General features: G+C 50.6%; 1 protein-coding gene across 2 annotated transcripts in view; it reads left to right on the top strand.

Annotated features, from left to right (window-relative positions):
• The window catches only part of slc6a17 (solute carrier family 6 member 17), a 78,637-nt gene that overhangs the window by 23,179 nt on the left and 34,819 nt on the right, over window positions 1-20,639 (top strand). Inside the window, exons 5-9 of one of the 2 annotated variants that reach the window (XM_070859509.1) lie at window positions 5,138-5,248; window positions 5,724-5,965; window positions 7,896-8,088; window positions 10,847-11,030; window positions 15,437-15,596. In XM_070859509.1, coding sequence (XP_070715610.1) covers window positions 5,138-5,248; window positions 5,724-5,965; window positions 7,896-8,088; window positions 10,847-11,030; window positions 15,437-15,596 — 890 coding nt within the window. Of the gene's footprint in view, window positions 1-5,137; window positions 5,249-5,723; window positions 5,966-7,895; window positions 8,089-10,837; window positions 11,031-15,436; window positions 15,597-20,639 lie in introns of both variants that reach the window. The other variant, XM_070859508.1, reaches the window with a different exon arrangement.

Raw genomic sequence — 20,639 nt, 5'->3', positions numbered from 1 at the left:
CACACCCCACCCTTCCCACACAGCCCCCCCCCCGACTCCCACACATACACACACACAGATACACACCACACACACACCCCCTCCCCACACCCCTCACTGTCAGATACAGAGAGAGAGAGAGACACTACAGAGAGAGACACTGACAGAGACATCTTCCCTTCACATAAAGGTAGGACTTCTATTTTTTATTGATTGATTACATATTACTTTGGTCTTGGTGCTTTAGGTGCAGGGTTCCTTCTATTTTTTATTGATTAATTGCTTATTACTTTTTGTGCTTTGTTTAGTGCTTAGTGCTTTAAATGTACTTTGCTTCTTTAATGTTGTTGTGAAGGTGTTTATGGAAAATTCTCTAACTTCCCTTAACCCCCCGCTGTTGTGATGTTGATGTGTCCTTTGTGTTTAATGCTTCCCACCCTCTGTCTCTGGCTGTGCCTGCACTAAACTTAACTCTAGGTAAGGTTTTTCAGAACTTACAAAAGTGGACACTCACTCCATCCTAAGTTAGTTTGTAGTAAGTTTTCACTGCCGAAACTTGCAACACAGGCCTGAGTGGCTGGACACACCGCCTTTTGAAAAAAAGTACCTTACCTAAAGCCAACCTAAACTAACTCACTAGAACTGGAGCAAACTAATATCCGTGAATTGCAATTTCTAACATACTCCAAACTAAACTCGTTGCTCCAAAAAACTAGGAGCAACTCAACCCGAAACTTGAGCCCATAGAAAATAGGTGCAGGAGTAGGCCATTTGGCCCTTCGAGCCTGCACCGCCATTAAATAAGATCATGGCTCATCATTCACCTCAATACCCCTTTCCTGCTTTCTCTCCATACCCATTGATCGCTTTAGCCCTAAGGGCCATATCTAACTCCCTCTTGAATATATCCAATGAACTGTCATCAACAACTCTCTGCGGCAGGGAATTCCACAGGTTAACAACTCTCTGAGTGAAGTAGTTTCTGCTCATCTCAGTCCTAAATGGCCTACCCCTTATCCTTAGACTGTGTCCCCTGGTTCTGAACTTCCCCAAGATCGGAAACATTCTTCCTGCATCTAACCTGTCCAGTTCCGTCAGAATTTTATATGTTTCTATGAGATCACCTCTCATCCTTCTAAACTCCAATGAATACAGGCCCAGTCGATCCAGTCTCGCCTCACATGTCAGCCTTGCCATCCCGTGAATCAGTCTGGTGAACCTTCGCTGCACTCCCTCAATAGCAAGAACGTCCTTCCTCAGATTAGGAGACCAAAACTGAACACAATATTCCAGGTGAGGCCTCACTAAGGCCCTATACAACTGCAGTAAGACCTCCCTGCTCCTATACTCAAATCCCCTAGCTATGAAGGCCAACATACCATTTGCCTTCTTCACCGCCTGCTGTACCTGCATGCCAACTTTCAATGACTGATGTACCATGACACCAGGTCTCGTTGCACCTCCCCTTTTCCTAATCTGCCGCCATTCAGATAATATTCAGCCATCGCGTTTTTGCCCCCAAGGTGAATAAGCGCACATTTATCCACATTATACTGCATCTGCCATGCATTTGCCCACTCACATAACCTGTTCAAATCACCCTGCAGCCTCTTAGCATCCTCCTCACAGCTCACACTGCCACCCAGCTTAGTGTCATCTGCAAACTTGGAGATATTACACTCAATTCCTTCATCAAAATCATTAATGTATATTGTAAATAGCTGTGGTCCCAGCACTGAGCCCTGCGGCACCCCACTAGTCACTGCCTGCCATTCTGAAAAGGACCCGTTTATCCCGACTCTCTGCTTCCTGTCTGCCAACCAGTTCTCTATCCACGTCAGTACATTACCCCAATACCATGTACTTTAATTTTGCACACCAATCTCTTGTGTGAGACCTTGTCAAAATCCTTTTGAAAGTCCAAATACACCACATCCACTGGTTCTCCCTTGTCCACTCTACTAGTTACATTCTCAAAAAATTTCAGAAGATTCGTCAAGCATGATTTCCCTTTCATAAATCCATGCTGACTGGGACCAATCCTGTCACTGCTTTCCAAATGCACTGCTATTTCATCTTTAATAATTGATTCCAACATTTTCCCCACTACTGATGTCAGGCTAACCGGTCTATAATTACACGTTTTCTCTCTCCCTCCTTTTTTAAAAAGTGGTGTTACATTAGCTACCCTCCAGTCCATAGGGACTGACCCAGAGTCGATAGACTGTTGGAAAATGATCACCAATGCATCCACTATTTCTAAGGCCACTTCCTTAAGTACTCTGGGATGCAGACTATCAGGCCCCAGGGATTTATCGGCCTTCAATCCCATCAATTTCCCGAACACAATTTCCCACCTAATAAGGATTTCCTTCAGTTCCTCCTTCTCATTAGATCCTCGGTCCCCTAGTATTTCCGGAAGCTTATTTGTGTCTTCCTTCGTGAAGACAGAACCAAAGCATTAGTTCAACTGGTCTGCCATTTCTTTGTTCCCCATTATAAATTCACCTGAATCTGACAGCAAGGGACCTAAGTTTGTCTTCACTGATCTTTTTCTCTTCACATAACAATAGAAGCTTTTGCAGTCAGTTTTTATGTTCCCAGAAAGGTTCCTCTCGTACTCTATTTTCCCTCTCCTAATTAAACCCTTTGTCTGCCTCTACTGACTTCTAAATTTCTCCCAGTCCTCCGGTTTGCTGCTTTTTCTGGCCAATTTATATGCCTCTTCCTTGGATTTAACACTATCCTTAATTTCCCTTGTTAGCCACGGTTGAGCCACCTTCCCCATTTTATCTTTATTCCAGAGAGGGATGTACAATTGTTGCAGTTCATCCATGTGATCTTTAAATGTTTGCCATTGCCTATCCACCGCTAACCCTTTAAGTATCATTTGCCAGTCTATTCTAGCCAATTCGCGCCTCATACCATCGAAGTTGCCTTTCCTTAAGTTCAGGACCCTAGTCTCTGAATTAACTGTGTCACTCTCCATCTTAATAAAGAATTCTACCATATTATGGCCACTCTTCCCCAAGGGGCCTCGCACGACAAGATTGCTAATTAGTTCTTTCTCATTACACATCACCCAGTCTAGGATGGCCAGCTCCCTAGTTGGTTCCTCGAGATATTGATCTAGAAAACCATCCCTAATACACTCCAGGAACTCCTCCTTCGATATCTAGATTAAAGTCGCCCATGATAACTGCTGTACCTTAATTGCAGGCATCCCTAATTTCTTGTTTGATGCTGTCCCCAACCTCACTTCTACTGTTTGGTGGTCTGTACATAACTCCCACTAGCGTTTTCTGACCTTTGATATTCCGCAGCTCCACCCATACAGATTCCACATCATCCAAGTTAATGTCCTTCCTTGCAATTGCGTTAATTTCCTCTTTAACCAGCAACGCTACCCCACCTCTTTTCCTTTCTGTCTATCTTTCCTGAATGGATACCCCTGGATGTTGAGTTCCCAGCCTTGGTCACCCTGGAGCCATGTCTCCGTGATGCGAATTATATCATATTCATTAATTGCTGCCTGTGCAGTTAATTTGTCCACCTTATTACGAATACTCCTCGTATTGAGGCACAGAGCCTTCAGGCTTGTCTTTTTAATACAATTTGCCCCTTTAGAATTTTGCTGTAATGTGGCCCTTTTTGATTTTTGCCTTGGGTTTCTCTGCCCTCCACTTTTACTTTTCTTCTTTCTATCTTTTGCTTCTGCCCCCATTCTACTTCCCTCTGTCTCCCTGCATAGGTTCCCATCCCCCTGCCATATTAGTTTAACCCCTCCCCAACAGCACTAGCAAACACTCCCCCTAGGACATTGGTTCCGACCCAAAGCGGTGTATCTGTTTTGCAGGGGGATGACCGCAGGGGACCCCTGCACTACCTTCCTTCCACTTTTCTTCCTGTTGGTCACCCATCCCCTATCTGGCTGTGTAACCTTTACCTGCGGTATGACCAACTCACTAAATGTGCTGTTCACAGCATCCTCAGCATCGCGGATGCTCCAGAGTGAATCTACCCGCAGCTCCAGTGCTGCAATGCGGTCTGTCAGGAGCTGGAGCAGTATACACTTCCCGCACACTGGAAGCCTCCCTGACTTCCCACATAGCACAGGAGGAGCATGACACATGTCCGAGCTCTCCTGCCATGACTTAACCACTAGATTAACTTAATTTGGCAACAACAATGATAAAGGTTACCAACCGATAAAGAAAAAGAAAAGAAAAACAACTTACCAATCACTAGCCAATCACTTCCCCCCTTGGCTGTGACGTCACGTTTCAATTTCTTTCTACTTCTTTGTTTACCTTCTGCCCCAGCACCGGCACCGGCTGGCCTCCTCCGACTGCCCGGCCTCCTGAACTCGCGGGTCTTTTATAGGCCTCCTCAAACTGCCCGAACTCTTGACTGCCACCAATCCCCGGACTCCCAAGGGGGCTTTACTCTGTATTTGATGGGACAGTGCAGAGGGAGCTTTACTCTGTATCTAACCCGTGCTGTACCTGCCCTGGGAGTGTTTGATGGGACAGCGTAGAGTGAGCTTTACTCTGTATCTAACCCCCTGTACCTACCCTGGGAGTGTTTGATGGGACAGTGCAGAGGGAGCTTTACTCTGTATCTAACCCCCTGTACCTGCCCTGGGAGTGTTTGATGGGACAGCGTAGAGTGAGCTTTACTCTGTATCTAACCCCCTGTACCTACCCTGGGAGTGTTTGATGGGACAGCGTAGAGTGAGCTTTACTCTGTATCTAACCCCCTGTACCTGCCCTGGGAGTGTTTGATGGGACAGTGTAGAGGGAGCTTTACTCTGTATCTAACTCCGTGCTGTACCTGCCCTGGGAGTGTTTGATGGGACAGTGTAGAGGGAGCTTTACTCTGTATCTAACCCCCTGTACCTGCCCTGGGAGTGTTTGATGGGACAGTGTGGAGGGAGCTTTACTCTGTATCTAACCCGTGCTGTACCTGCCCTGGGAGTGTTTGATGGGGACAGTATATACACTGTAATCTGTATACAGGAGTCGAACTCTGAAACCGAACTGTTTCCATGGTTAATGAAGTATTGTTTTGATAATGCTCTGGTGGTTCCCAGAGGTTAAGGAATTGTTCTTGTAACTCATCAGATACGATTCCACAGGTTTGTTGTCTCCATTTTCAGGTGATGTACTTCAGTTCTCTGTTTCCATATGTCGTTCTGATTTGCTTCCTGATTCGAAGTCTTCTCCTCAGGGGTTCAATCGATGGAATTCTTCACATGTTCACTCCCAAGGTATTTCAGTGCTTGCAGTACACAGAAACTCACTGTAGAAACAAGTGGGTGGGGGAACTAAGTGAAAGATTAACAACCGCGGGTTAGATTCAGTGTGGGATTCGCTCGTCCAGCCAGGTTCTATTTCATTTCTTTGGACTGTTTACTCCTTTCTGCGTCTGTACCCTCCCGGATCGGTCCATCCGACTTGTTTCAGGATGTTTACAGAACTCTGTCGGAGCCTCTGGGCAGTTTCACTAAGTGGGTGTGGACAGTCTGTAAACACACACACACTGTGGTCACTGGATGGCCATTCGGTGCAGGAACCATCTGCTCTTCTTCCCCTTCCTGCCCCTGGCCAGTTGTGGTGCGTTGGCTGCTGACATCGGCTAACTCAGCAGCGACCCTTTGCTCTCCGTCACTCACTGGCCTGGCCCTGTGTCCTGGGGCTCAGTCTTGCTCGGTTTTACATTAAGCTGCCATTATATGTTTACAGTTGGAGAAGATGATGGAGTCGCAGGTTTGGAGGGAAGCTGCTACACAAGTTTTCTTTGCTCTGGGCCTCGGGTTCGGGGGAGTCATCGCGTTCTCCAGCTACAACAAGAAAGACAACAACTGCCACTTCGATGCAACCCTTGTTGCTTTCATTAATTTCTTCACTTCGGTTCTGGCAACACTTGTGGTCTTTGCAGTCCTGGGATTCAAAGCCAACGTCATGAATGAGAAATGTGTCATCACGTAAGTTTGTCAGTTGCACAGAATCAGAAGCCAGCTCAATGATAATGGCGAACAGCTTTGTGAGCTGGTGTGAATCCGACATTTAAACATCTCATCCCCTTGTGCACCGCTTAACATGAGGGGGTGAGGAGCTAGGCGATACATACGTTGGTTGAAGCTGTATCTTTGGACAGAGATGTGACTGAGGGGCGTGGGTGAAGAATCCTTATGTCTATGCTGGTGTTTATGATCATCGCTGCTATTCGCCTCAACCACTTCACGTGGTACCGAGTTCCACATTCTCACCACTCTTCTCACTTCCATCTACTGCTGCCCTCCCCCCCTCCCTCCATTCCCCCATTCCCTGCTGCCCTGCCCTCTTCACCCCATTCCCCCATTTATTGGTGGCCTCCCCAATTCTCCACATTCTACAGCTCTCCCACCAACCAGCTGTTGTTGACTTGGAGACATGTCTGTGCTGTGAGTACAATCAGTCCCACTCCCTGCTCTTTCCCCATAGCCGGCAAATCTTCCCCCTTCAAGTATTTAACCAATTCCCGTTTGAAAGTCACTATTGAATCTGCTCCCCGCTAACTGCCCTTTCAGGCAGCACGTTCCCGATCACAACAACTCGCTGCATAATTTATTTTTCCTCATGTCACCTCTGGCTCTTTTACCAATTACCTTAAATCTGTGTCCTCTGGTTACCGACCCTTCTGCCAGTGGGAATAGTGTCTCCTGATTTATTGTATCAAAACCCTTGATAATTTTGAACACCTATCAAATCTCCCCGTAACCTTCTCTAAGGAGAACAGTCTTTCCACATCACTGAAGGCCCTCATCCCCGGTAACATTCTGCTCAATCTCCTCTGCACCTCTCCAAGGTCTTGACATCCTTGCTAAAGTGTGGTGCCCTGAATTGAGGACAATGATCTAATTGAGGTCTAACCAGACTCTATGCGGCCCGAAATTGCCCCCCGCTCTGGGCACACGCTGACCCCCTTCCACCCCGCGTGGGAAATCACCCCGCAGGAGCAGCGCACCGCCGCTCGGTACCACCGAGGGCTTCCCCCCGTGAAGCTGGTCAGCGCGCCCGCCCTTAAAGGAGAGGGTACACTGCCGGTGCCTCCATTTTATTTCAATTGTCGACCGAGGTAGGCCTGGCATTGGTGGCCACGGGTTCAGCCGGGCCACCAACAGGCCAGCCTGACGCCCCCTCTTGGGTACCAGGCCACTGGCCTGCCCGAAACCCTCCCTGGTGGCCCAGTGGGCCTAACTAACCTATTTGCAGTTTGCAGAGGCCCGCCCCTTTAACTAAAGGGTAGGGATGTTGTGACGCGTCAGCCCGGCACTGATGAATCAAAGTGACCGGGTACCCCTCACCCCTCACCAGAAGCTGAATTTAAAATAAATACTCAAAATCGCTCGATCCTTCACCCCGTGGATTGGGATAGAGAAACATCTTCAAGGTTGGCGAGTGTGACTCTTTTTGATCGGGGTCAATCTCGGCCCCTCTGTCTCTACGTAGTTGTAAACCTGGAGCACAGATTAAATCTTCCTGGTAAATTATTAAACATTGAGTTTGTGTGAAGGGCAATGGTGCAAGGTTGCAGAGTTCCTTGAACCAATCACATCTCAGACTTCCACCCATCAGATTCCAGGTTCCTTCAACTCATCAGAGCCCAGAACCAGAAACCAATTAGATCCCAGAATTTGTTCTGATTGGTTGAAGGGGTAGTGGCCTCTGTGATCTGATTGGTTGCAGTTATGGGATTTGTTCGGAGTGTGGGGTATGATGAAGTTGATTTTGTTGTTAGTGAGTTCCTGTGGTTGGATATCTTCCTGACCTTTACGACTGGGATTCTGACCATACTCTGCTGTTCCTGGTGCTGCCACTGTTTGACCCACAATAAATGGCTGGATCTTTCTTTCTGCACTCTCCTGTTGGCAGGAATTCGGAAAAGATTATTGGGTACCTGAATTCCAACGTCCTGAGCCACGACCTGATACCACCACACATCAACTTCTCCCATCTCACAGCCTCCGATTATGCAGAGATGTACAGTGTCATAAAGACCGTGAAAGAAGACCATTTCAGCGCACTCGGGCTGGACACGTGTCAGCTGGAGGATGAGCTGGATAAGGTGAGACACGGTGGCTATTTACCGGAATGTTGAAACATGAGGTGAGGGTGATGGACAGTGGTGTGAGGGTGATGGACTGTTGAGACACTGCCACGCACCCTCAGACCTTGTGCATCCCAGAAACAGCAACAGTGTGCGAGACCGAGGGAGGCAAGGGGGTTCAGAAGCAGAAAGATTCTCACATGGCCATGTCTTATGTCCCATATTGTGAAGCCTCCTACCTCGACTTCTGTTGTTACAATTTCTGAGCCTTTCCGCCCCGCACTCTTACGCCCCGCGCTGTTCCCGCCCGTGCCCTCTCACGCCTCGCTCTATTCCCGCCCGCACTCTCACGACCCGCGCTGTTCCCGCCCGTGCCCTCTCACGCTCCGCGCTGTTCCCGCCCGTGCCCTCTCACGCCCGTGCCCTCTCACACCTCGCTCTATTCCCGCCCGTGCCCTCTCACGCCTCGCTCTATTCCCGCCCGTGCCCTCTCACGCCTCGCTCTATTCCCGCCTGTGCGCTCTCACGCCTCGCGCTGTTCCCGCCCGTGCCCTCTCACGCCTCGCTCTATTCCCGCCCGTGCCCTCTCACGCCCGTGTCCTCTCACGCCTCGCTCTATTCCCGCCCGTGCCCTCTCACGCCTCGCTCTATTCCCGCCCGTGCCCTCTCACGCCTCGCTCTATTCCCGCCCGTGCCCTCTCACGCCTCGCGCTGTTCCCGCCCGTGCCCTCTCACGCCTCGCGCTGTTCCCGCCCGTGCCCTCTCACGCCTCGCTCTATTCCCACCCGTGCCCTCTCACGCCTCGCTCTATTCCCGCCCGTGCCCTCTCACGCCTCGCTCTATTCCCGCCCGTGCCCTCTCACGCCTCGCTCTATTCCCGCCCGTGCCCTCTCACGCCTCGCTCTATTGCTGCCCGTGCCCTCTCACGCCTCGCTCTATTGCTGCCCGTGCCCTCTCACGCCTCGCTCTATTGCCGCCCGTGCCCTCTCACGCTCCGCGCTGTTCCCGCCCATGCCCTCTCACGCCTCGCTCTATTCCCGCCCGTGTCCTCTCACACCTCGCTCTATTCCCGCCCGTGTCCTCTCACGCCTCGCTCTATTGCCGCCCGTGCCCTCTCACGCTCCGCGCTGTTCCCGCCCGTGTCCTCTCACGCCTCGCTCTATTCCCGCCCGTGTCCTCTCACGCCTCGCTCTATTGCCGCCCGTGCCCTCTCACGCCTCGCTCTATTCCCGCCCGTGTCCTCTCACGCCTCGCTCTATTGCCGCCCGTGCCCTGTCACGCTCCGCGCTGTTCCCGCCCGTGTCCTCTCACACCTCGCTCTATTCCCGCCCGTGTCCTCTCACGCCTCGCTCTATTCCCGCCCGTGCCCTCTCACGCCTCGCTCTATTCTGTGCTATTGAGGCCATGTTGGCTTTTCCGCCGTGTAAAGAATTTAAGAACAAGGGATCATATTTACAAATTAAGAACAACAAAGGAAAAATAGGAAATGCAGGAGGAACATTTTTGTTAATCGAGCGGTGGGTGGAACTAATTAACGGCACGGGAGGTGGAACAAGAAACATTAATGTATTTCAAGAAGAAACTAGGCTGGTTCTGGTCAACAACTGGGATTCAGGGTTATTAGAAATGCACCGAGAATACTGTGGGTAGGAGGGCTCGATGGGCCGAAGGTGATATTGTGGGTAGGAGGGCTCGATGCGCCGAAGGTGATATTGTGGGTAGGAGGGCTCGATGGGCCGAAGGTGATATTGTGGGTAGGAGGGCTCGATGGGCCGAAGGTGATATTGTGGGTAGGAGGGCTCGATGGGCTGAAGGTGATACTGTGGGTAGGAGGGCTCGATGGGCCGAAGGTGATACTGTGGGTGGGTTAGATGGGCCGCAGGACTTCTCCTGCCTCACTGTTGCTATGTTACCCTATCACAGCGTCTCTGCTCTCTCACCCTCTGCACACTCGCACACTTGTGCTGTTTCATATCCTGTGCAGTTTCCAGTTTGTACTTGCTGCCCCCGCTGGTGGGAGAATGCAATTACAGCATGACTGGTTTACATAGTATTTTCTATTATAAAGGTAGCCGTAAGTATTTATAAATGCTGACAGACTGTGCGCACAAACATAAGGGCCGAGACTTTCCACTACCATTCTCCTGAAATCGGCCAAACCAGCACAAAATATCCAGGAATTTCAAGCGGCAGTTCCATTGAGTTTCCGCAATGTTTTGCGCTGGTTTTAAAAGTCGGCCCTGCCCACAGCACTAGCCCCGCCCACAGCACTAGCCCCGCCCACAAATCACCGTGGCGAGTTTCCACTAATTGTACCTGTATCTGGGTCTTCATGGAGGCTCTTCAAATGAAGTTGGTTCTGTTCAGCATAAGTACACTCAGAGGCACAATTGAAAAGCTTTTAAATATTATTTCTAATTTACTAAGAAACTGACAAGTGTACCAACTAATCAATGGTTGTATATAGTTTTAAAGTAGACACTGATAAACTGATTATTATTTGTGATAAGCTGATGTTCCGCTGTATTAATCACCAAGTTACTTTTAAACATATCAAGGGATAATTTTTAATGTATTTTTTTTAAATTAATTCGAAAGCACCGCCCAATTCTGAGCAGTTTGTGCCGGAAGTGGAAACTCGCGGCCTTTGTTAATATTTGATCGATGGCGCTCTGATATCAGTGTGTCGATTGATAAGGGGCTGCAGGCGGTCCGGGAACGATTATTCCATTGCTGCCGTTCACTCCCTCTTTCTCATCTCTTGCAGTCGGTCCAGGGAACAGGCCTGGCCTTTATTGCCTTCACCGAGGCTATTACACACTTCCCGGCCTCGCCATTCTGGTCTGTGCTCTTCTTCCTGATGCTCATTAACCTGGGATTGGGCAGCATGATGGGCACCATGGAGGGAATCATGTCGCCGATCGTTGACACCTTCAAAGTTCGCAAAGAATTCTTAACCAGTAAGAGTCCAGCAGACGGCCCTGTGCTTTCGGGGATATTGTCCACTACATTCAGCACCAAAAACTAACTTCCACAATCAGAATTTTCATTTGTTCAATTTTTGCCATTATTTAATATGTATTGGTGAATATATGTGCTCTTAGAATTGAGAGATACCCATCATCAGCATCACACACTCCCAGGGCAGGTACAGCACGGGGTTAGATACAGAGTAAAGCTCCCTCTACACTGTCCCATCAAACACTCCCAGGGCAGGTACAGCACGGTTAGATACAGAGTAAAGCTCCAGATGAGTACTGGAAAGGCTCCAGGAAAGGATGGAATCCCTGCCGAAATCTACAAGGCAGTAGGCCCAGCAACTCTCGAGGCCTTTCATGACATAATAACTTGCATCTGGGAAGATGAAGACATGCCACAGGACTTCCGTGATGCTATAATAGTTTCCCTCAACAAGAGCAAGGGCAACAAAGCAGACTGTGGCAACTACAGGGGAATATCGCTTCTGTCCATTGCTGGGAAGATCATCGCCTGCATAGTATTGAACCAACTCACAGCTAGTGTCTCAGAAGAAAATCTTCCAGAAACACAATGTGGCTTTCAACCTGGTCGGAGCACAGCGGACATGACCTTTGCACTCAGACAAGTGCAGGAGAAGTGCATTGAGCAGAACATGAACCTGTACGCTGTATTTATTGACCTCACCAAGGCCTTTGATACTGTCAACAGAGCAGCGCTGTGGTCAATCTTGATGAAACGTGGGTGCCCAAGGAAGTTTGTCCACATCATTGAGCTGTTTCATGACAACATGACAGGTGAAGTGCTCTCAGACTGCCACCTCAAATGGAGTGAAACAAGGTTGTGTACTCGCTCCAGTTCTGTTCAACTTATTCTTTACCTGGGTCTTGAACTATGCCATAAAAGACTTGGAGCTTGGGGTCTACCTGAAATATCGATTCGATGGTTCACTGTTCGACCTCCGCCGTTTTGCTGCAAAGACCAAAGTACGGAAACGACTCATCCTAGAGACACTCTTTGCTGACGACTGCGCCCTTATGGCACACAAGGAGAGTGACCTACAATTCATACTCAGCAAGTTTGCTGCGGGAACAGAATTATTTGGCCGAACCATCAGCCTTAGTAAAACCGAGGTTCTCGATCAGTCAGCCCCTGGCACCACAGCACCTGCTCCCACAGTCTCCATCGGCAGTATACAACTAAAGTCAGTGGACAGCTGCAAGTACCTTGGAAGCACCATATCAAGTGATGGGTCCTTGACAAGGAGATTGATGCAAGGATCTGTAAAGCCAGCCAGGCATTGGTCGCTTGTGCACCAAGGTGTTGAGTCACCACCACATCCGACTGTCAACTAAACTGTTGGTGTATAGAGCAGTCGTTCTCTCATCTCTCCTTTATGGATGTGAGACCGGGACACCCGACAGGCGTCACATTAAATAGTTGGAAGCTTTCCATAGGCGCAGTCTCAGATCTATACTCCACATACGCTGGCAAGACCGGGTGTCAAACTTTGAGGTTCTGGAGAGAGTACAATCAACTAGTATCGAGGTGATGGTCAGGCGAGCCCAGTTTCGGTGGGTTGGACATGTCATCCACATGGATGAGTCAAGGATCCCTCATCAGCTTCTTCACGGCGAGCTCTGTGAAGGCCGAAGACACCAGGGGCGCCCCTGCAAGCGCGACAAAGATTGCATCAAGGCTAACCTCCAGTACTGTGGCATCCGACCAAAGGACCTCGAGAATACAACAGCTAATAAAATCCAGTGGTAACCCTCACCAGGACTGCCTGCCAGACCTGCGAAGAAAGCCGATGTCAACGCCTGCAGGACACTAGAGATAGACGACATCAGGTGGCAGTACTGTCGGCATCAGGCACATCGAACTTCCCTTGTCCCACGTGCAAGAGACTATGTGCATCCAGAATTGGCCGATACAGCCACTTCAAGACACATGCCATTGATGATTAGCATATCAACGTCTTTGTTAGATACGACAGACTACCAAGAAAGCTCCCTCTACACTGTCCCATCAAACACTCCCAGGGCAGGTACAGGGGGTTAGATACAGAGTAAAGCTCCCTCTACACTGTCCCATCAAACACTCCCAGGGCAGGTACAGCACGGGGTTAGATATGGAAATACAAATGCAGTTTACGATTATTTTGTTAGAAACGCCTGTGAGTCTGAGAAATTCACCACAGGAGTTAATGATTGAATTAGAGGCCGTGGTGACTGCGGTTTTGGAGCAGGTTAGATCGGTGATTGAAGGAAAGGGGATGAGGTGATGTGGGAACAGGATGGGGATTGGGATTGGTGCTGCTGGTACCACTATGGACTGGTGGGGCCGAATGGCCTCTTGCTACGTTGGAATTTTGATGGAATTCAGTCCAATCCCATTGAGTAGACCATCTCTGCATCGTGAGAAATATTCTGCTCCCATTCAGGATGGATACATTTGTAAAGTAGCTATAAATATCTGGAATAGTTCAAAAGAAACTGTCCACGTTGCCTCTGGGTGGGTTTAGAGTGTTTTTTTTTATTAGAGTGGGGGGTTTTATTAGAGTGAGGTTTTTCGAGGGGGGTGTCAGTGAGATAGAGATGGTCACAGCCCGGAACTGCCCCAGCTTCAGACGTGAGATTCCCACAGCAGTTTGCGATGATTCCTCTGCCATTGCGGTGGTGAATCGTTGCTCCGATCCCTGTGGGAGACACTGCCACCTGGTGGCCTGAAGCAGGAAACACAAAGTGAAAGGGCGGGTTATGCAGCTGTGGCAATTTCCACTTGTCTCCTGGAGCAAGGACCGAGATAGAGAACTCTCACCGTGAAGGACACACTCGAAGCCCGCAATATCCAGGCCTCCATCTCATCATTCGCTGAACTTCACTGGGACTGAATAATGTCAGAGACACATGACTGAGCGGGTTGGTATCGCGGACCCAGAGGAATGTGGGGAGTGAGTCAGGAGTCTGAGGGAGGGGGACCAGGGGTCGGGAGGGGGAGCAAGGGCAGCATCACGTGTGGTTACTGTGGACCCCGAGGGGGCTCGCCTGTCCCTCCCGGCCCCACTACAGCACTTTGTGACCTGGCCGCTTTGGGGAGAGTCACTGGGCGGGGGGTCAGGGGGTGTCACTGGGCATCACTGGGTGGGGGGAGTGTCACCGGGCGGGGGGTCAGGGGGTGTCACTGGGCATCACTGGTCGGGGGGTGTCACTGGGTGTCACCGGGCGGGGGGAGTGTCACCGGGCAGGGGGAATTACTGGGCGCAGGACAACGACGGCTGTGAAGAGAGCGACTGGATTGGACGTCACCAAAATCCAGGTCGGTGATTGGAGCGTGGGCAGGTACAGCAGGAGTGGTGAGAGACTGTAGAGGGACGTGATCGGGGCCCAGGAGAGGCGTGAGCTCGGGGCCCAGGGGCAGCACGGGCCCAGCCCACACTGCGATATGTGTGTGCACTAGATCCGTGCAGCAGAGCAGGTCTCCAGTGGTCCTGGTTAACCCTTCCCACTGGACCAAGACCTCGCTCTGTCAAGCCCGTGTGGTGGCTGGTGTGCAACGGTCACCCCACGTTAAAACAATCCTCGCACAGGCATCTTCCACCCTTCAGGATGTTCGGGATCCGGAATATTAGGTCCTTCATTGAAACACCTGTGAACTCATTGAACACATCCCTTTTTGGCGTGGAAGCGAGTTGCCCTCGATTCGAGGGAAGTTGTTTCTGGGGGGAGTGCCAAGCTGGTTCTCAGAGACCCATGGGGTCCAACGTGTGATGTCGGACTGCGGTTTGCGATGATTGAAGAGGCTCCCAGCTGTTAGATTGAGACGGGTGGGGGGCCTCCAGCGGGGTTAGTGAGTCGATAGTCTCAACTTTAAATCCGCTACCGACCCGTTTCCACGGGTGGGAGGAGGCAATAATCCCGAGCCAGCCCCCAATATATCGACTAGCTGATTCCACGTGGAGTTGCACAAGGGAGTGGAGCCAAGTGAAGTCACTGTTGTAATGTAGGAAACGTGTGCACTGCAAGATCCCACACACAGCAATGGGATCATGGCCAAATATTCTGTTTTTAGTGATGTTGATTGAAGGATAAATATTGGCCCCAGGACACTGGGGAGAACTCCCCTTGCTCCTCGTCGAACAGTGACTGAGATCTTTTCCGTCCAGCTGAGAGAGCAGATGGGGCCTCGGTTTAATGTCTTGTCTAGTCCCTACGAAGGGGTTCAAGAGACAATTGGGTGTTTTTCTGGCGAGAAGGTGGTGGGGGTGAAAGTGACTGGGGGTTAATTTATCAGAAAGGGAGAGTCTGATGGGCCGAGTTCTTTTTTTAATTCTCTGGGGAATATCTGATCCAATCCCAATGCCTTGGATTAATTTGCTCTTTTTCCACAGTCAGCTGCACAATTGTCGCTTTCTCAATCGGACTCATCTTCGTCCAGCGTTCCGGGAACTACTATGTCACAATGTTTGATGACTATTCCGCCACATTGCCCCTCACAGTGGTGGTCATTTTGGAGAATATCTCCGTCTCGTGGGTTTATGGGACAAAGAAGTAAGTGTCCACAGATTCTTGGTGCCTCGCGTCTCATGCGGCTGTGACAAATATAAATCCTGGGATCGTGTCCTTCAGTTAATAAAGGCCTTGCATTTATATAGCACCTTTCATGATCTCAGGATGTCCCAAAGCACCTCACTGCCAATTAATTCATTTTGAACAGAATTTACTGTTAGTTTAAAGGTCACGGCGACAGCTGATTGGTAAACAGCAATATTCCAAAAGCAGGAATGAGCTGAATAACCAGATCATTTGTTTTAGTAACATTGGTTGTCGGATAAATATTGACCCCAGGACACCAGAGAGAATCCCCAGCTGTTTGAAATAGTGGCATGGGATCTAGAACATCCATATGAGAGGGCAGCTGGGGTCTCGGTTTAATGTCTCATTCAAAAGAAAACATCTCCGACAGTGCTGCACTCCCTCAGTACTGCCCCTCCAACAGTGCAGCACTCCCTCAGTACTGCACCTCCGACAGTGCAGCACTCCCTCAGTACTGCCCCTCTGACAGTGCGGCACTCCCTCAGTACTGCCCCTCCGACAGTGCGGCACTCCCTCAGTACTGCCCCTCCTACAGTGCAGCGCTCCCTCAGTACTGCCCTCCAACAGTGCTGCACTCCCTCAGTACTGTCCCTCCGACAGTGCAGCACTCCCTCAGTACTGCCCCTCCGACAATGCGGCGCTCCCTCAGTACTGCCCCTCTAACAGTGCAGCACTCCCTCAGTACTGCCCTCCAACAGTGCAGCACACCCTCAGTACTGCCCCTCCGACAGTGCAGCACTCCCTCAGTACTGCCCCTCCGACAGTGCAGCACTCCCTCAGTACTGCCCCTCCGACAGTGCAGCACTCCCTCAGTACTGCCCTTCCGACAGTGCAGCGCTCCCTCAGTACTGCCCCTCCAACAGTGCAGCGCTCCCTCAGTACTGCCCCTCCGACAGTGCAGCACTCCCTCAGTACTGCCCCTCCGACAGTGCAGCGCTCCCTCAGTACTGCCCTCCGACAGTGCAGCACTCCCTCAGTACTGCCCCTCCGACAGTGCAGCACTCCCTCAGTACTGCCCCTCCGACAGTGCGACACTCCCTCAGTACTGCCCCTCCGACAGTGCAGCACTCCCTCAGTACTGCCCCTCCGACAGTGCAGCGCTCCCGCAGTACCCTGCACTGGGAGTGTTTGTTTCGATTATATGCTTAATTTAACAGCTTCAAGTACAATAAATGTAATGATGCTAATTGTGTACCTCTATTGGTTGTGAGGAAATGTCTTGTTTCTGAGATCTGCCAATCCAATAATGTGTGACAGGCGCTTTGTGTAAACTGCAAAGCGCAGTGGGATTTCATTACCTTACAGAGAGCACTTGTTCTTCAGCCAATCAAGCTGGGTAGAGGTTAAAGGTCAGTGGCAAACCTAGTACATCAACCAATCCCAGAGCTGAAAAGCCAGACACTCTGGACCAAATATTTTGAGATTATCAATCACTTTAACAACAGGCAGTGATTGAGGCAATGCCTACTGATTTGTTATGGAAATTGGAAGAAGATACAGAGATGTGGGGGAGAATGGGGCAGTGGGATTAGTTTGGGATTGATACAGGGCTATGGGGAGAGAGCGGCGCAGTGGGATTAGTTTGGGATTGATACAGGGCTATGAGGAGAGAGCGGGGCGGTGGGATTATTTTGGGATTAATACAAGGCTATGGGGAGAGAGCAGGGCAGTGGGATTAGTTTGGGATTGATACAGGGCTATAGGGAGAGAGCGGGGCAGTGGGATTTTTTTGGGATTGATACAGGGCTAACGGGGAGAGAGCGGGGCAGTGGGATTAGTTTGGGATTGATACAGGGCTATGGGTAGAGAGCGGGGCAGTGGGATTAGTTTGGGATTGATACAGGGCTATGGGGAGAGTTGGGCAGTGGGATTAGTTTGGGATTGATACAGGGCTATGGGGAGAGTTGGGCAGTGGGTTTAGTTTGGGATTGATACAGGGCTATGGGGAGAGAGCGGGGCAGTGGGATTAGTTTGGGATTGATACAGGGCTATGTGGAGAGAGCGGGGCAGTGGCATTAGTTTGGGGATTGATACAAGGCTATAGGGAGAGAGCGAGGCAGTGGGATTAGTTTGGGATTGAAACAGGGCTATGGGATTAGTTTGGGATTGATACAGGGCTATGGGGGAGAGTGGGGCAGTGGGATTAATTTGGGATTGATACAGGGCTATGGGGCGAGAGCAGGGCAGTGGGATTAGTTTGGGGATTGATACAGAGCTATGGGGAAAGAGCGGGGCAGTGGGATTAGTTTGGGATTGAGACAGGGCTATGGGGAGAGAGCGGGGCAGTGGGATTAGTTTGGGATTGATACAGAGCTATGGGGAGAGAGCGGGGCAGTGGGATTAGTTTGGGATTAATACAGGGCTATGGGGGAGAGCGGGGCAGTGGGATTAGTTTGGGATTGATACAGGGCTATGCGGAGAGAGCGGGGCAGTGGGATTAGTTTGGGATTGATACAGGGCTATAGGGAGAGAGCGGGGAAGTGGGATTAGTTTGGGATTGAAACAGGGCCATGGGGAGAGTGGGGCAGTGGTGTTAATTTGGGGATTGATACAGGGCTATGGGGAGAGAGCGAGGCAGTGGGATTAGTTTGGGATTGATACAGGGCTATGGGGAGAGAGCGGGGCAGTGGGACTAGTTTGGGATTGATACAGGGCTATGGGGAGAGAGCGGGGCAGTGGGATTAGTTTGGGATTGATACAGGGCTATGGGGAGAGAGCGGGGCAGTGGGATTAGTTTGGGATTGATACAGGGCCATGGGGAGAGTGGGGCAGTGGGATTAGTTTGCCGATTGATACAGGGCTATGGGGAGAGAGCGAGGCAGTGGGATTAGTTTGGGATTGATACAGGGCTATGGGGGAGAGTGCGGCAGTGGGATTATTTTGGGATTGATACAGGGCTATGGGGGAGAGCGGGGCAGTGGGATTAGTTTGTGATTGATCCATGGCTATGGGGAGAGAGTGGGGCAGTGGGATTATTTTGGGGATTGATACAGGGCTATAGGAAGAGAGCGGGGCAGTGGGATAAGTTTGGGATTGATACATGGCTATAGGGATAGAGCGGGTCAGTGGGATTAGTTTGGGATTGATACAGGATATAGGGTGAGAGCGGGGCAGTGGGAATAGTTTGGGATTGATACAGCGCTATAGGCTGAGAGCAGGGCAGTAGGAATAGTTTGGGATTGATTCAGGGCTATGGGGAGGGAGCAGGGCAGTAGGTTTAGTTTGGGATTGATACAGGGCTATAGGGAGAGAGCGGGGAGTGGGATTTGTTTGGGATTGATACAGGGCTATGGGGAGAGAGTGGGGCAGTGGGATTAGTTTGGGATTGATCCAGGGCTATGGGGAGAGAGTGGGGCAGTGGGATTATTTTGGGGATTGATACAGGGCTATAGGGATAGAGCGGGTCAGTGGGATTAGTTTGGGATTGATACAGTGCTGTAGGGTGAGAGTGGGGCAGTGGGAATAGTTTGGGATTGATACAGGGCTATGGGGAGAGAGCGGGGCAGTGGAATTAGTTTGGGATTGATACAGGGCTATAGGGCGAAAGCGGGGCAGTGAGATTAGCTTGGGATTGATACAGAACTATGGGGAGAGAGCGGGGCAGTGGGATTAGTTTGGGATTGATACAGGGCCATGGGGAGAGTGGGGCAGTGGGGTTAATTGGGGGATTGATACAGTGCTATGGGGAGAGAGCGAGGCAGTGGGATTAGTTTGGGATTGATACAGGGCTATGGGGAGAGAGCGGGGCAGTGGGACTAGTTTGGGTTTGATACAGGGCTATGGGGGAGAGCGGGGCAGTGGGATTAGTTTGGGATTGATACAGGGCTATGGGGAGAGAGCGGGGCAGTGGGATTAGTTTGGGATTGATACAGGACTATGGGGAGAGCGCGGGGCAATGGGATTAGTTTGGGGATTAATACAGGGCTATAGAGAGAGAGCGGGGCAGTGGGATTCGTTTGGGATTGAAACAGGGCCATGGGGAGAGTGGGGCAGTGGGGTTAATTTGGAGATTGATACAGGGCTATGGGGAGAGAGCGAGGCAGTGGGATTAGTTTGGGATTGATACAGGGCTATAGGGTGAGAGTGGGGCAGTGGGATTATTTTGGGATTGATACAGGGCTATAGGGTGAGAGCGGGGAAGTGGGAATAGTTTGGGATTGATACAGGGCTATGGGGAGAGTGGGGCAGTGGGATTAGTTTGGGATTGATACAGGGCTATGGGGAGAGAGCGGGGCACTGGGATTAGTTTGGGATTGATACAGGGCTACAGGGAGAGAGCGGGGCAGTGGGATTAGTTTGGGATTGATACAGGGCTTTGGGGAGAGTGGGGCAGTGGGATTAGTTTGGGATTGATACAGGGCTATGGGGAGAGTGGGGCAGTGGGATTAGTTTGGGATTGATACAGGGCTATGGGGAGAGAGCGGGGTAGTGGGATTAGTTTGGGATTGATCCAGGGCTATTAGGAGAGAGCAGGGCAGTGGGATTAGTTTGGGATTGATACAGGGCTATAGGGAGAGAGTGGGGCAGTGGGATTAGTTTTGGATTGATACAGGGCTATAGGGAGAGAGCGGGGCAGTGGGATTAGTTTGGGATTGATACAGGGCAATGGGGAGAGAGCGGGGCAGCGGGATTAGTTTGTGATTGTCACAGGGCTATGGGGAGAGAGCGGGGCAGTGGGATTAGTTTGGGATTGATACAGGGCTATGGGGAGAAAGCGGGGCAGTGGGATTATTTTGGGATTGATCCATGGCTATGGGGAGAGAGCGGGGCAGTGGGATTAGTTTGGGGATTGATACAGGGCTACGGGGGGAGAGCGGGGCAGTGGGATTAGTTTGGGATTGATACAGGGCTATAGGGAGAGAGCGGGGCAGTGGGATTAGTTTGGGTTTGATACAGGGCTATGGGGAGAGAGTGGGGCAGTTGGATTAGTTTGGGATTGATACAGGGCTATGGGGAGAAAGCGGGGCAGTGGGATTATCTTGGGATTGATCCATGGCT

The sequence above is a fragment of the Pristiophorus japonicus genome, chromosome 17 (genome assembly GCF_044704955.1).
Source record: "Pristiophorus japonicus isolate sPriJap1 chromosome 17, sPriJap1.hap1, whole genome shotgun sequence".
In the NCBI taxonomy this organism is placed as follows: Eukaryota; Metazoa; Chordata; class Chondrichthyes; family Pristiophoridae; genus Pristiophorus; species Pristiophorus japonicus.
This window is presented reverse-complemented; position numbering and strand designations above follow the sequence as displayed.